The sequence below is a fragment of the Elephantulus edwardii genome, unplaced genomic scaffold, assembly GCF_000299155.1.
Source record: "Elephantulus edwardii isolate Elephantulus edwardi_28Jun2011 unplaced genomic scaffold, EleEdw1.0 scaffold00011, whole genome shotgun sequence".
Classification (NCBI taxonomy): Eukaryota; Metazoa; Chordata; class Mammalia; order Macroscelidea; family Macroscelididae; genus Elephantulus; species Elephantulus edwardii.
Genome location: NW_006399761.1, coordinates 31,806,072 through 31,823,444, shown reverse-complemented (window position 1 = coordinate 31,823,444; position 17,373 = coordinate 31,806,072). Strand labels below are relative to the sequence as shown.

The window sequence follows — 17,373 nt, the reverse complement described above, 5'->3', positions numbered from 1 at the left end:
ATATATATATATATATATACTCATTATGTTGGCCTAGAGGCAGAAGGTCCTAGCTACCCCATAGGAGAAGGATGGACAGTCTCCTTCCATGCAGTTAACTGCCTCTGAAAACCCATCGGAGGGTCAGCTATGGGTCAGTTCTGACTTGATGGTATATAACAATAATAACAACTCATTGTATATACATATATACTCAAATATATGTATGTGTATATATATATATGTACACACACACACACACTCACACATACATACATGCACACACACATACTCATTTAAATATATGATGTTGTTGTTGTTGTTGATTGCCTTCAAGTTGAGCATGACTCATAGTGACCCTTATGAACAAAAGGCCTGAAGCCCCTCTATAGCTATCGACAGTTTTCAAAATTCATAGAGTTTCCAGAGGCATATTGTTTAGGAAGTGGATGTCACTCCTCTCTGATATACTTGAGCTCATTGATCTTAGTATCGTCAAGGTCTTCAGACAGTAAAGTTGTTCACACTGATGGCCTGATTGATTGTTGTTGACCCAGGATTCTCATGTGCAAAAGAAAGTAGACACCTCTTACATAAAAATTTATTCTTACCATCTGAGCTGCTCTCCACCGAAGTCACCACACAGCCTCTTAGGTGAATTGCTCCCAGTGGATCTTCCCCCTAGAGGACAGAGTGTTGTTCCTCACACTTCCAGTATACAGTGCATGGACATGTCTCATGTTGCAGGCACAGAAGTCACATAGACCCATTCTGGTATCGATTAGACCCCAGGATAAGTAAGGGCAGAAGGAGGTTAAAGGAAGCCTGCTCTAGAGCAGTGGCTCTTCCAGATCCTGAACCCAGAAATTTAGTGGGCTCAGGGATGTAGGAGCTTCCAAGCTTTAGGAAGTAGTGGCGGAGGAGGAGAAGCTGTGATCAGCACCCTATTATGCTATTAAAGAATAGTATGTCTCCCAAGAACTCACTCTGATCCAACTCATCTAGTATCTTCCAGGAGGGAATTAAAGAACCCTGCACTATGAGCAGAGAGTGAGAATACAACTCAGGCAAACTTATTTTGTTGAGCAAAATCCTGCTCCTAAACAACCAAAATACAAATGTCAGGCTAACGCAAGTTTACATTCAAAATGACCTGAGAGTGGAATTAACCACTTTTTTGCATATTAAACTAAAAGTAAAGTGTTGGGCAGCTACAGTTATCTCTGTAAATACCAGATTAGGGGAAGACACAACATTGCATCACATTGACTAAAGAAATAATAATACAATGATGTTCTTTTTCATTCTTGTTGGCCTTCAAAATCCAACTTGGCAATAATCTCAGCTTATTGCAATGGTAGACTAAAGGCGGGGAGAATCAGGAAATGAAAGTGTGACAAGAGAAAAAGGATATCAACAGAGCAGAAAGGAGAATGGACAGCCCAGTTAATAAACACAGTTTCCAGTTGAAAGAGTTCGTTGACCACAGACTCTCACCCCAGCAGGATCATAGTAGTGTAGGTACGCAGGGTCTTCTCTCAGAACAAACTTTCTCACTTTCCAGTTTTTCCTCCTGTGCCCCTGTTTCCAAGATCAACAAAAGAAAAGATGAGTCCTTGGCATAAGTTTGTACAGTGGTAGCTGCATAATATTACACTTTGTACAATGGTGGTTGTTGTTATGTGCCATCGAGTTGTTTGCGACTCATAGCGACCCTTTGTACAAGAAGAGCTCTAAATGCTGTTCTATCCTGTGCCAACCTCGCCATCCCAAACGCACTTATTCCCACCACTCCAGTCACAGAATCGATCCATCTCATCGAAGGTCTTCCTCTCCTTCGCCGCCCCTCCACTCTGCCAAACATGATGTCCCTCTCCAAGAATCAGTCCCTCCTTGGAACATGCCCAAAGTATGTCAGAAGAAGCTTCAGAATCATCCTTGCCTCCAAGGAGCACTCCGGCTTCACCTTGGCAATAAAACCTGTTTGTTCTCCTAGAAGTCCATGGTATATTCAACACTCTTCTCCAGCACCACAGCTCAAAGGCATCAATTCTCCTTCTATCAACCCTATTCACTGTCCAGCTCTCTGATACATACATAGCACGTAATTGCGAAGACTATAGCCCAGATCAGGCTCACCTTAGTCTCTAGCCTGACGTTGTTGCTCTTCAGTACTCTTGAGCGGTCCCTCACAGCTGACTTTCCCAATGCAATTCATCTCTTGATTTCCTGGCTGCTGTTACCAAGAGTGTTGATTGTGGGGCCAAGCAAACTAAAACTGTTAACTATCTCAATCTCTTCACCATCCATACTGATGCTGCCAATTGGCCCAGTGGTGAGAATCTTTGTTTTCTTGATGTTGAGCTTCAATCCATACAGGAGGCTGCAGTCCTTGACCTTCTGCAGCAAGTGCTTCAGGTCCTCCTCAGTTTCAGTAAGCAGGGTTGTGTCATCTGCATAATGCATGTTGTTGATGACTCTTCCAGCAATCCTGATGCCACATTCCTCTTCGTACAGCCCAGTGTCTCAGGCGATCTGTTCTGCATACAAATTGAAAAGCTATGGAGACAGAATACATCCCTGATAGACCCCTTTCTTGATTTTGAACCATGTAGTGTCTCCTTGCTCTGTTCTGACGACTGCCTCTTGGTCCAAGTATAGGTTTCGCATTAGCACAATCAAATGTTCTGGGATTCCCATTCTTCTCAGAGTCAGCCACAGCTTGCTGTGATCCACACAGTCAAAAGCCTTTGCATAGTTAATGAAGCACAGATAGACATTCTTCTGGTATTCTTTGCTTTCTGCCAAGATCCATCTAACATTAGCTATAATATCCCTAGTACCATGACCTTTTCTAAATCCAGACTGTACATCTGGCAGTTCTCTGTCAACATATTGTTCCAAACGTTTTTGGATAATTGTACAATGGTAGCTGCATAATATTATTTGCTGAATTGGAGGGGGGGAAAGGAAAAGATAAATATAAGGCTAGGAGAATCAAGCTGTTCCTACCCTATGTACAAGAGTCCACAAGTGACAAAAATGGTTAACATACTAGGCTGCTATCCATAAGATTTGAATCTTCTCACTGAAAATATATAGTTCTACTGTGACACAGTTGTCACCTTGGGTCAGAATGACTTAAAGTCAATTGCTTACTGGTTATGTACAATGATGTACGTGTGATAAAGTAAGGAATACAGAGAAGCTTAAAATACGGTCTTTCTCTTTGAAGCGTTCATAATCTAATTACACATACAAAAATGCAAATGCAAAAAAATAAAACAACCAGTATAGATAGTTGAGTGAAAGGCATTAAACGAGGGATAAGTAACTATAGGCTTTGGTTGTCAAAGAAAGCTTCAAAATGACCTCCATCGATTCATATGGGTGGGAGCCCTGATGGCATGGTCCACAGGGAGTTACGCTGGTACACAAAAGTTGAGCCTCTTCAGTGGTTGAAATCAACTAGCAACTCTTCAGGAAAAAGATGGGTGATTCTTTGCTTTGTGATTTAAAGAGTTGGAAACCCAGAAAAGAGTCAGCTGTAAGTTGATTCTGACTTGATAGTAATGATTTTTACTTTGTAGGATACACAGGATTTAGAAAGAAGAGGGAAGACAGTCAATAATCAGAAAGAAACATTGGGAATGCTCAAGACAAACTTAGATATTGATACAAAACCCATCTGGCTTGAACATGGAGTTAATGAAAAGCAGCAGGCAAGGTTGGAAAAGTATGCAGAAGCTTAGAAAAAAAAATACACATTGGGGGCGCTTGTTGAGGATTTTTTCCTAAGAAGTGGCATTTATTAATTTTTTCCTTTTTAAAAATTTTTTCAATTTTATATTGGTTTCTGGAAGCAGGAGTGGCATCCACTTCTGAAATGACTTGCCTCTGGAAACTCTATGTACGAACAGTGCTCAGGCTCTTTGTTTATAGGGTCACTATGAGTCGTCTACGACTCGACGGCACCAAACAACAACAATATATTGGTTTACAAAGTTCATAAAATTCATATATATTGTTTTTCACACTAGATCTTTCCCCTTTAATTTACCCATCCCTCCACCCATCAAATTATGTGACCCTTTAATTAAGTGCCCTCTCCCCTTGGATCCTCATTCTCATCCTACAATAATGGCCTTATACAGTATTTGTCCTTATGAGACTGAGTTAGTTCACTTAGTATAGTGGCTCTCCAATCCCTCCCATGTTAGGTAGTAATTTACCAAATCATTGCTCCTGCATGCTGTGTAGTATTCCATTGTGTGAATGTACCATAATTTCTTAATCCATTCCTTTGTAGTTGGGCATTTGGGCTGTTTCCAGGTTCTTGCAATGGTGAATAATGATGCCATGAACATTGGTGTACAAGTGTCTGTATGTGCCTCAGTTTGCATATTCTCAGGGTATATTCCAAGCAATGGAATAGCTAGGTCATAAGGAATTTTTATGTTCAGCTTTTTGAAGAAGTGCCAAACTGCATTCCAGAGATGTACCATTTTACAATCCCACCAACAATGTATCAGAGTTCCTATCTCTCCACATCCTCTCAAACATTTATACTTGCTACCTGCATTTATTAATTTTAGATAGATTATTATGGTAACATTGTTCAAGATTGCCTAGCTGGAAATCTTTCTTTAAAGGAAAGATAACAAAGTGGAAAAAGAAGTTGTTAGAAAGTTATTCTAGCAATCCACATATAAAACGCTAAGAACTAGCTTTAGGTAACAGCAATGTAAAGGGGAAGAAATAGTGACTGTGGCAGACAGAATCACTGAAAGAAGGACAGGCCTTTCCCAACAGCGTTCAACACTGACAACTGTCTAGACTGGGCATGTTGAGGAGAGACTGTATCTTTTTATCTTTGCTCCCCAGTGCTCTGCATTGTGCCTGCCACCTGGAAAGTGCTTAATATCGTGTGCAGTTGTGAAGTTACCAGCTATTTCAATTATAGTCATTTTTTTTAAAAGTCTGATCTTATTGTTTCCCATCAAAAATTCAAATTACTTAAGTTATTCCAGAAAGCAAAAGACAAATTAGACTGAAAAATATAGAGCTTCCACTTTGTTAACATGAAGACTTGTTGTTGTTGTTGTTGTTAGGTACCATCGAGTCAAGTACAACTCACAGAGACCCTATGAACAAAAGATGTGAACTCTGTTCTATCCTGTGCCATCCTCACACTTTATGACACAGAAGTGCCCATTGCAGCAGTCACTGTGTCAATCCACCTGGTCGAGGGTCTTCTTCTCCTTCACCAACCCTCCACCCTTCCTAACATCATGTACCTCTCCAAGAAAAAAACCCTTCCTAGAAATATGCCCAAAGTATGTAAGGTGAAGCACTTCAGCTGCACCCTCTTCAAGACATACTTGTTTGTTCCTTTGACCACCAATGGGATATTCAGTGTTCTTCTCCAACACCATAGCTCAAAGGCATCAATTCTTCTTCTGTCATCTTTATTCATTGTCCAGCTCTCAGATGCATAGCAAGTGACCAAAAAGACCATGGCCTGAATCAGATACATGTTAGTCCTTAAACTGACATCATTACTCCGCAATAATTTGGAGATGTCTCTAACTGCAGGTTTTCCAACTGCAGTGTGTTTCCTTATTTCCTGGCTGCTGGTCCTAAGGATGTTAATATAATTTGTTATTTCTAAGCTACCACATAATCACAAACATTTTCACAAATCTTGCAATATTTTTCATTGAACTTGGGCAGAAAGCAGTGAAAAAATGGATTGTAATCAATACTACCAAGTTAGAAGAGCTTACAGGAAACTTTCAAGAATAGGCCTAAATGATCATACCAAATGTTTGGTCTTTTCCAAAGAGACTTTTACTTGTATAAACAAGAGAGCCAGGAAGCTTCCCTCTAGGATTATGTGGAAGAAAAGAAAATATTTGTACTTGCCATATCTTGCCCAAAACGACTTTTACAAAGCAGCACTTTTAAAAAGTATACATTTCTGCTCTGTGTCTTAGCTCATGTTTTCCATAGGATGTGGACATCAGTTTTCACCCTACATCATTTCCTCCTCATGTGTAGACACGCATTTCATGATCATTTATTCAATTACTGTGCAATGACCAAGTTATTATGAGTCTGTTGAAGAGGAAGAGAATAGGAGATATGACACAAGCACATTGCCCAAACCCGTATTCCCTGGAAACCTTCACTGGCATAAAAATATGATGTGGAGAAGATCTGGATGATAGTAAGTGAGTGTCTGATCATATCATACTGAATTTTAAGGAATGTATGTATGACTTAATTTTCCAAAAATAATGCTGATCTGTCAGCATTATATGTGTATAATGTTATTGCTGTTGTGTACCCTAATAGGCAGTAAAGAGTAAAAGAAATATCAATTCAAAGAAAAATTTTAATTCTCTGGAATATAAAGGAAGAATGAAATTACTATATATGTTTAGATTTCTGCTTTTTTATGTTAAAAAAAGCTTAATCATGGTGACTATTGAAATATTTCTCTTTTTTTAATACTTGGACAAATTAACTTCTAAAAAACTGCTAAAAATGTTTCAACTGTAGGGACCCATTATATTGCTTTAGAAGCTGTGAAAAATACAGTTGCCTCAGTTCTACAGAGATTTGATTCTATTGACCTGGTTGCAAGTTTGACAGCTCCCAGGGATTCAGATGTGAACCAACTGTTGTCATTTGGCAGCATCATGTCAACTATGACTCCTAGCAAACCCATGGACACTAGATCTGCATTTTGCCCTGTCCTGTGCCCTCCTCGTGATCTCTGCAACATTGTACCATCCTCTTACAGCTTGTTGTTGTTGACTGCCTTAGAGTAGAGCACAACTCATAGCGACCCTGTGAACAAAAGACCTGAAGGCTTTCTATAACGATTGCCGTTTCTCAGAGTTTCCAGAGGCGCATTGTTTAGGAAAAGGCATGTTGTTTAGGAAATGGATGCCACTCCTGATTCCATTTTACAGTTTAGCTCAGGTTGAATTCTACCTATCAAAGGTCAAGTAAAAGAAGCTACAGGAAAACTCTGAAATGTGCTCTCATTCCGTGTTGTCAGGCACCAACTGCTCTCCATTTTCACTGATCCAGGGCTTCCCACTGGGAACTTTCCCCAGCTTCAGTCTACCTTTGACTTTAATCTCCTTCTAACTCAGTTTTAATCTCCTTCCAACTGCTCAGTTTTCTAAGAGCAGTTGTTCTAGACTGGATCTTGCCTGACTAATTCAAGAAAAGGTATTAACAACTAATAGAAATGTAAAAATATTAATAAGAAAGGAACTAGTGAAACCCCCTTTCAGTTACCCTTGCCTTACAGGCACCTTCGGCATCTGTCGCTCAGAGTCAGGAAAGGAGAAATATACCGCAGAACCAGTAAGAGGAAAAAACCGCGGGAGTATGCTCTATTCAACATGTTGTCCTTGTCCCTAAAGCTTCCCTTTAATCTCCTGGTCTACTGGTCACCCAGTCATAAAAAGATAGTAGATAATGTCCATGATTATTTCTTTTTAAATTGTTGCCATGTTCTTGTTTATGTCCCACCAAGTTAGAACTGACTCCAGTGGGTTGTCAGAGGCAGTAAATCACATGGGAGGAGATTGTCCAACCTTCTCCCACAAAGCAGCTGGTAGGTTTGAACCATGTGCCTTCCAAGTGGTATCATGATTCATAAAACCTGAAATTATATTAGTTTTCTATAGTAATGTCTCTCATCCCCCAGTAGAACCACATCTATCCACATCTATCTTGAGCCATAACTAGTCCAGTCTCTCTAAATGTGATTATCTGCTCTGTTTTGGTTCTTCCTTCCAGGTGTATCTCATCAGTCACTGAGACAGAAACTAAGTGTCCATCATAGTTCCATGGTGCTTGAAGATGATGTGGAAAAATGTCCTTTCAGCAACCATGTTCTCTTTGTTATATGCAGCACATAGCTTTGCCAGGAGGGCAAGTCCTTGGGCCTGTGAAGCAGCCCACGTGCCCTCGATTCTTTTCACACTGATTGTTCTCATGTCTTCTTGCTACTTCTTCCTCTAAGCAGGTGCTGATCCTGGCTTCCTCTCTCATTTCTTGCCTTTGAATTATCTTCTCTCTTGACGTTGTGCACCTCAGCACCTGGTAACTAACTAGACTCTTCTTACTCTGACTCGTGCCTACCAGACTGACAGTCTATACAGCTGTGAACCCCTGACAACTGAAGCCCTCCTGACCTGGCCTAGGATGGAGCCCATGTCCTCAGACTGAAACGGACCTTTGCCTGGTGCTCCTGCCCAGCTGACCTCAAGCACACCTGGTTTTGGTGTTGCCACACCCTGCCCACATGCCACTTCCTTGCTGAGAATTGTGTACAGTATTCCTCTTTTGAGTGCTGTCTTGGTCTATATCTTGGTTAATTTACCAGGAGGAAGGATAGGCAAAAGTGGAATACGTGCACTGTTACACCTCTGCCTATTAGCCATTTAGCATTGTAGTCCGTTAATTTGAAATTCTTCTTTTTTCTATGAAGTGGACAAAAGAAGAGGTTCCCTATTCTCTGTGTGCCTCAGTTCTGCTGACCTCATGCTACTTTGATCATTAGATCATTTATTTAATTTTTCTATGTTTCACTCTGTGGGTTTCAAGCTCTGGTTGATTATTGGTTTATTTGGTTCCATTATATACTAGGTCAGCATGAGGTCAAGCTGGTAACTAAGAATACAACATTGGTTACACAAACTAAATACCATTAGGTAATTCAGGAGTAAAGAGGACACAATATAGGAGGAAGCCCAGAAGTGGTGGCAGCCACTCACCTGCTTGAGTAAACATCCCTGTTTAATAATGACTCCTCTGAATTCTTCTTTCAGAATCATGTCGTCGTCACTGGAATTCTCCTCACAGAAAAAGCCACTGTCTGGCTATTGAGACACCAAATACAAAGTTCCTTTTATCAGTCTTCAGGGTAATGTGACAGTATCAACTCCATTCTCTCCCCTATCCTCCAGTCACCATGTTTATCTCCTAATTTTCATTCCCCATCATGTGCATATCTCATTCTGAATTTTAAGGATTATGCTTTGTCAGCCATTTTCTCCCTCTATTTTATTTTTACATTTGTCCCATCCATCTTTCTGCTTTTCATAGGCTACTCATGCTAAGCTCTAAGACTAGCACACAATTCCTCATGATGCACATTTCATCTCTCAAAGCTTTTTCCCTCTTGGGGCCTCATAGTTGGATCCTTCAGGAGAGTGGGAGTGAATTTATAAGGCATCTGTGCAAATAAATCTGTTTCAATTTCCACCTCTTGCTTTGGAAAGACTGGAAGCAGACATCTTTGTCCTCTGAGATCAAGAGGGAACTGGGCCTGCCAGCTATAGACAAGGAGTCACTGTAGTGGGTATTTTTAGAATCTGCACTTAAATGGCTATAAAAAAACTTGATCAAAGTTTCAACCCAAATGAGAAATGAAAGTCTCTGGGAAATTTACTGGATGTGGTCAAAAAGGATGGTTGTTAAGCAGTTTCCTCACTTCCATTCTCTAAATTGGAATAGAATCTAAACTATCAAGGTCGCTTGAGAGATCTACTGCTGTGAGTTGATGTTGTGTAGCAAAATGTTTTCAATGCTCCTTGTGCCAGGAGAAGAATTCAAGACAACAGGAGGAGGTCATTGGATGAACAATTTTTGTTTTAACAGTTGTATAATTGTAATGTATCTTCGGGGAAATACAACTGGCATATCACACTTGTGATTCTGTGACTCCTCTTTCAGAAGGGCAGCTTCATGCCAGCCTGAACTTGTACTGTGTTGTCTTTTCACTGTTGTTATTTTTGTCTAGGAAAATGCCTGGCATGTGTTAGGAGTTACTGTTGTGTGCCATTGAGTTAACCCTGACTCATAGCAACCCTGTAGGGCAGAGTAGACCTGGCCCATCAAGGTCTCAGGACTATTTATCTTTATGAGAGCTGTCTGCCTCATCTTTCTCTCATGGAGCCACTGAGTGAGTCTGAACCACTGACCTTCCAGTTATCAGCCTGGTACTTTACTTAGTGCCTTCAGGGCTCTTTTGGTAATTACACACTTACTCATTATCATTGAGTTACAACTAACTCATAGCTGACCCTCCACTGGGAAGGCTTTATTGGCATGCACTGTTGCTGCTTTGAGGGGCTGATGAGTCAAGTACAACTCATAGTGACCCTGTGAACAGCAGATTTAAACCCTGTCCTATCCTGCACCTTCCTCACGATTTCTAACATCTACTAGGGCCTAATAAAGTTTTATAAGTGAACTATTGTATAGACTAAGAATCAATACATTCATATTTAATAGGTAAGCCAATTTAAGTAGAAGATTGAGTGATTAATAACTTTGTTTAAAATTATTTGCTTGCATGTTATGGGTGTTGAGGAAGAGAGCTGTCAGGTGAGCTGTCAAGTCTGCTGTAATAGATGCTCTGAGAGGGCCTTGCGGCTTCAGGAGTTTTGTGTGTGTGTGTGTGTGTGTGTGTGTGTGTGTATTTATCTCCCTGATGAGTTTCTCAAGCCCCTCTTCTCTCTAACAGCTCTCTGTAAGGCTGGGTCTGTCTTGGGTTTTGTGGATGAGAACAGAAACCAATCTAGGATCTTCCAAAGAAGACCAATTATATCAAGGAAGATACAGGCAGCTTTCTCACTTACAAAGTAGTAGAAGGCATCAGCATTGTCCAGAAAAGGGTTTTCAGTGGCACTGTCCACTGCATTCTTGGACAGGTCTCCAGCAGGCTGCAGGTACCCCTCGCTGAGGAGCGAGGAGGCAATCATGAGGCCTTCCTGGCGATTCCGAATAGACTTGTTGGATACCAGCCAGTCAATGACACAGTTACCTGGACAGGACCAGCAAAGGAAAGGTTAACTTTCTTTACAAAAGAGCAAGACCCTGACAATCACCTTTGAACTGTCTCCAGGGCAGCACACATGTGTCTGATTTGTCTCATCCCAATCTTTCCAAGAAAGGAGAACAATCATTGAGAAATATACCTGTAAACAAAAACAACTATATAAAGAGTTTTCTAAACACACTGCTTATGGGTAATACAAACCATTAGTATGTTTAACTACTAATGAAAATATTGACAGTTTTAATTCATTCAAAGGTGTCTAAGAAGAAAAGTCTGTCAATCTATTTCCAGAAGAATTGGCCACTGAAAACCCCATGGAGCACAATTCTGCTCAGGTCCTTGTGGGGTCAATAGGAGTCACAGCCAACTCCACATTAACTGGTTTTAGATGGCACTTAGGAGGCTGATGCATACAACGAAAAAATAGTTTTTACAAACCTATTCATTTTTTCCTTTAGTGAACAGAGATAAACAGAGCCTCTGATAGGGAGCTCTGGTGGCCTGGTGGTAAGGATCTGTGCTGCAATCCTAAAGGCACACAGTTTGAATTCACTAGCTGTTCCACAGGAGGATAGGTAATCTCCTCCTGTGTGATTAAATGCCTCTGAAAACCCACTGGAGGGTCACATATGGGTCAGTTCTGACTAGATGGCACACAGCAACAACATTCATTTATCCCTTTATTTAACAAAGATATAATGAGTATCTGCTAGGGGCTAAGCACAGTGATAGATTTAGGGATGCTGCATTTAAGGATTATAAAAGGATGACAAACAAGAAACTGTTATAATACATGTTCTGCTTTATATCGATGCAATGGAGTTGCTGGGTCAAAGCTGCAGAGAGCCATTGTGGGGAACAGTGGTGGGAAGAGACACTCTGCATACCCTATCAGTTAAAGCTTCTTAGAGGAAATGACACTGAGTTAGTGTTTAAAACAGGAGTAGGTAGGTGGTTTCCAAGTAGATGAGTCAAGCACTCAAAAAAGGCAGCACAGGCTGAGGGGGGAGCTCTGTGAGCAGATGCATGCAGGCGGGAAGCAGCCATGTGGGAAGGAGGAGGAGCCGTTGAAAAGGAGGCAAAAGGGGGCAAGAGAGAGGTGAAGGCACAGGGTCAGTGACAAGGATTTGGTGACACCTTAAGAAATTTGGCAATGAGGAGCCATTGCAAGTTTTTAAGCAGAGAAAAGCACAATCATGAAGAAAATCCATTACTGTCAAGTTGGTAGACTCGTGGCCCCCCACGTGTGTCCATGTAGAACTGCGCTCTGCAGGGTTTTCAATAGTTAACATTTTGGAAGGAGACTGTCAGGGCTTCTTTCCAAAAGGCCTCTGGGTAGACAACATTTTGCTCACCAACTGAGTGTGTTAAGCATTTGCACCAGCTGGGGACTTCCAACATATCATGTATGTCTTAAATTAAAATTAGACTGGAGATAACTGGAAGTAGAGTGTCCAGAGAGCTAACAGGGGCTTGAGAAGCAATTTACTTAAACCACTCCCTTAAGATGAAACTGTGACGGGGATGAAATTAAGTTGATCTATCAACTGAATTGTACAGGAGGCTACCAGCAAGCTTTGTAAGAGAAGTGGTGTGTTCTCTACAAATATATACAGTGTGGAGGCCGATATACTAGGTGGGCAATCTCCTCCTCTGCAATTTATACGTTCAGGAATCTAGTGGAATGCAAGAAATGAGTTGAAATTGACTCAATGGTAATGAGCCAGAAAATGAACTGTTAGAGCCCATGAATGGTACAAATAGTAAACACATTTGTTTGCTAACAGAAGAGCTGTCAATGTCTTCCACCCAGGGATGCCAAGGAAGAAAGATCAGGCAATCTAATGCCAAAAACTCAGTCACTGGAAATTATACAGAGCATAGTTGTACATGGACACAAACAGGTCACCATGAGTTAGACCTGGATTGAGGGCAACTGAATTTTATGAAAAATCAGTCCTATGGGGCTGGCCAATTCCTTTACCACTACACACATTCTGCCTTCCTCTACCTACAAAGCCTTTTCTACACCAGTTCATCCTAGTCTCTTCATCAGATATCATCTCCACACTTCATGAGACTTTACTCATCTAAGCATCACCCCTTTTCCATCCCTTTTTCTAAAGTCCTAAAAATGATTGTATGCACATGTGGCACCTTTAATCATAATAAAAATGCCAAGTACTTGCACCAAATCATACATACTTACTATGTGTCAGGCACCATTACAAGCACATTACAGTAAGCCTAGAAAGTAGATTCAAGTCATTATCTCCATTTTGCAGTTTGCAAAGTGAAGCAAAAAGGTTACATAATTAGTCCAAGGTTTTCTAACTAGTAAACTAAAGAGTCAGAAATAAATCCAAGCCATCTGGCTTCATCAAGCATATTTTTAACTACTGCACTCTACTACAGCTCACAGACTTGGAGGCAAAGATGGTGAAGCTTCATCTCACATACTGTGGACATGTTGTTAGGAGAAGCTATTCCTTGCAGAGGGACATTAGGCTTGGAAAAGTGGGGGTTGGCCAAAGAGAAGACCTTTAGCAAGACCGATTGACATTGTGACTGCAGTGATGGGATCAAGTGTATGAGAGGTGATGAGGATGGCACAGGATAGGACAGGGTTCAGGTCTGTTGTCCATAGTGTCGCTACTAGTTGTACTCAGTGGTACTTAACAACAACATATTATACTGCCTAAACTCATAATAGTTTATGCTTGACCTGGAGCAGTCATGCCTAATATTTTTATTTTTATTAGGCATGCCTAATATTGATGTTTACATCTTATTTTATGTTTTAATCCCTATTTATGGTGGTAGGGAATCACATCTTACTCAATTCTGTGTCTGCTCTCAGCCATTTCCAAACTAATGCCATTGTTAAAGAAAACTGGCCCTTCAACTATTACATTTAGAACTTCCAAAATGTTATCTTCAACAGTTAAATTCATGACTATCCTTCTCTCTTTTTCCACATACAGAAAGTTTATTTCTCAAGTCTGTAGTCTGTACCTCCACTATGCTCCATGCCTCCTAAGCTCACACTCAAGATCGAGCAGAAATCTGCATCAACTTCCTCAGCATCCCCATTTCATGCTTGCAAGGCCTTTTTACCTGTGAAGCAGTGATTAAAAATCTTCTTGTCCTTCTCAAGATTCAGTTCTTTTATTCCTTTTTCGGTATCTTTCATGGACAAGTACAAGGCACTGCACAAAGATGAAAACAGGTGAGTAGGAGAGCTTCAGAGTGGGAAAGGCAGACATGAGTGGGAGCACGTCTGAGTGGGAGCCGCCATAAAGGGGAGGCCAGATATGAGCACAAGCTCCCTGTCCCCCAGGCAGCCCAAGTCTAATCTTCTTACCACATCGTAAGTAGTTAAAGGGCAGAGTTTATAGATGCCTAACTTTATGGCCTATATAGCACTTAGCAAAATTAAAATGCAAAATGAAGGTACTAAATGTATCCTGAATTTATTATATGTCTTGGTCACTTAACTCCTGGTGTATGGGATGGAGGATTTCCCCAAGATTAATGTTTTAACTAAGCTTACCTCTTAAAGATAATAAGAGGTAAGGCAAAACTTTGTCCTAGAAATGATAAATCAGAAATATCCTGCTCAGAGTATTCCTAAGAAGGAGGATTGAATGCCACTTACGTAGATCCTGTGGTGCCAGGTAGCCAGAGTGTCCTTCCACCTGGCTCTGCTGGCGGTGGCCAGGAATATCCTCAGCTGGCACATGTAACTAGTCTAGGTGTTGGCTTTTGGTTGATTCTTTGGTATAAAAGCCTCTATGGTGAGGAGAGCTGCTCAGTCCCACTAAGTTCCATTCTCTGACTTTATCAGGTTCCCAAGCTACACCAGAGTCCTGGGTTAGGCTTACAAAAAGGGTGTTTTCAGTTCCCTCTCAGCAGCTACCCCCACCACCTAACGAAAATTCCCATTAGACGTGTTAAGCAGTCAGTATGGGATTCCTCCAACAAGGCTGCTGCTTCACATTTGCTTGATATTAAATAACAACAAGCAGGAAAAAAAAAACCCAAAACAGGTTTCTAGAAATAGAGGCTCACATGACAGGAGAAAACATAAGACATGAAATGAGCAAGAAATAAAGGACCTTGCTCCCCACCTCCATCAGAGATGGAATTCACCTATTTGCTTCTGATTACCTTTGGGATACAACTCTTAACCGGGAATCCTGGGGAAACCAACACCAAAGCCATTAAACCATATCAGGGTATTATTATCATCACCATCATCATCATCATCATCATTGGCCCCACCAGGAACTTGCTGTTGTGAACACTTGAATTTGATTTCTTGTTTGCTTAGGAACACAATACTTGTCTTTCCTTCTCCATTTTTCAAGATTATATCATGAGTGATTCACCAATTCAATGTAAGTTTCCCTAGTTACCCAAAACTTTCTCCATTACCTTCCTTAGCAGAAAGGCCAAGAAAAAGACCAGTATCAGAGAGAATGAGTACAGCTGTCAAAATTGGCCGGAGCAAGTTGTGGAGTCAGATCTGTGCTGAGATTTCCTCAAAGTGAGGGAAGGCAGATGGGGGAAGGAAGGAAAGGGCAGAGAGAAGCAAACAGAAGCAAACACCTTAAGTCTATGGTTTCTGGAAGTCTGATGGATCTCCTGGTGGATTTCCTCGCAAACTTCTGTCCTCCTTCAATACATTTAATGGCTTTCTTGGTGTCCCGAACCCAGGCATCTCTCTCCTCCAGGAATGCTGCCTGAAAGAAGTGGTCTTGCTGTTTGGTAGTGGTGATCTTAAACACAAACTGAAAAACAAAGCACATCCATTAAGATTAATGCCTTTGAAGAGACTGAGGCCCCTTATGAGGCAGAAACAGCTAACTCTGAAAACGGTCAGTCTATGATGCTAGACTAGAGCGTGGTGGGAGGGACTGGCTCAGAGAGTACCAATCATGTCACAGGTTTGTCAGGGCAGGGCCCGGCCAGGTCTTCCCTGTGGCCAGCAAGGCCAACTCACCGTTCAACTCACCATTCTTTCTTTCTTTTTTTTTGTTTGCTTGTATTTGTATTTTATTAATTTTAATGAAAGTTTACAGAGACTTAGGATTTCCAGTCATTCATTGTTGTACTTTTATCCCTGCCCACCTCCTCCCCCTCAATTCACTCTTCTCCTTGAAAAGTAAAAGAAAAACTCTTTCATTGATATACAACCCCTTTCCCCAAGTCCGCTCAACTATGCAGCTTTCACTCTTGACTTCTGTAATGACAAGAATACCATTCATATGTCCCTTTTAAACAATTCTCTCCCTCATCTATTTCAATGCAATATACATCATTTCTCCCCTCCTTTTCTGTCTTCCCTCAACCCTGATGTCAGTCCCGTTTTACAACAGTGGCCCTATTTTTACCCTCATGAAACTGTAACTGTGACCCCCACACACACCCATGTTTTTTGTGGCTTTGTTCACAATAGCAAAGAGCTGGAAACAACCCAAGTGCCCATCAACAAACAAAGGGATAGAGAAGCTCTGGTTTATTCACACAATGGAATACTATGCAGCATTGAAAAACAAGGAACTCATGAAATGCTATGCAAAATGGATCACCCTGGTGGACATTATGCTGAGTGAAATACCTCAGTCACAAAAGAACAACTCACCATTCTTTTGCCAAAGTCCTGACAAGGGCTCGTCAGAGTGCTTCCTTTCAAGGGGATCATTCCTTTGGGGCTGTTGTCACTCTTCTTCTTATAGAATTCAATTCCATCTTCCAGCAATACAACCCACATGGGTTTCCAGGTGTTGAACACACTGCCCTGAAATCACAACAAAGAAAAGCTGACATGGGTAGAGGTTCTTTGTATACTATATTTTCTTACTAAACTAAATTATTTCGTAGTTTCATAGAATTGGCTTGTGAAAGTTTCACATAATTGGCTTTAAAAATATGTTATGACATCAAAGCTTCCACTGCCTTGACACCAGGAGAATTAGATGGTGGTGCTTAATGACTACTACCAATCACACCAATGGAGATGATAGAAAGTTCTGGAAAAAGGAGAAAAAGATGTTGTTTGTTGTGGTTGTTTTTATGTGCTGTCAAGTTGCTTGCCACTCACAGCTACCCTATGTACAACAGCTCTAAACTCTGCTCTGTCCTGTGCCAATCTCATTGTCTTCGACACACTCATCTGAATTGCCCCAGTCACCGAATCAATCCACCTCCCAGAGGGCCTTCCCCTCCTGAGCCTGTCCTCCATCCTCCCAAGCATGATGTCCTTTTCCAAGCACCGGTCCCTCCTTACAACATGACCAAAGTATGTCAGACGAAGTCTCAGAATCATTGCCTCCAAGGAGCAGCCCACTTTTACCTTCTCTAGGATGAATCTGTTTGTTTTCTTAGCAGTCCATGGTACCCTCAGCACTCTTCTCCAACACCAACGCTCAAAAGCATCAATTCTCCTTCTATCCTCCCTGGTCATTGTCCAGCTCTGTGATGCATAACAAATGATTGCAAAGACCATGGCCTGTACCAGA

At 41.2% G+C, this 17,373-nt stretch overlaps 1 protein-coding gene across 1 annotated transcript in view; it reads right to left on the bottom strand.

Moving 5' to 3' along the window:
• The window catches only part of PLEK (pleckstrin), a 38,782-nt gene that overhangs the window by 1,333 nt on the left and 20,076 nt on the right, over positions 1 to 17,373 (bottom strand). The window contains exons 2-8 of the mRNA XM_006880980.1: positions 16,497 to 16,652; positions 15,461 to 15,642; positions 13,967 to 14,058; positions 10,650 to 10,834; positions 8,781 to 8,885; positions 1,477 to 1,560; positions 591 to 660 (exon numbers count right to left, since the gene is read on the bottom strand). Coding sequence (XP_006881042.1) covers positions 591 to 660; positions 1,477 to 1,560; positions 8,781 to 8,885; positions 10,650 to 10,834; positions 13,967 to 14,058; positions 15,461 to 15,642; positions 16,497 to 16,652 — 874 coding nt within the window. The remainder of the gene's footprint in view (positions 1 to 590; positions 661 to 1,476; positions 1,561 to 8,780; positions 8,886 to 10,649; positions 10,835 to 13,966; positions 14,059 to 15,460; positions 15,643 to 16,496; positions 16,653 to 17,373) is intronic.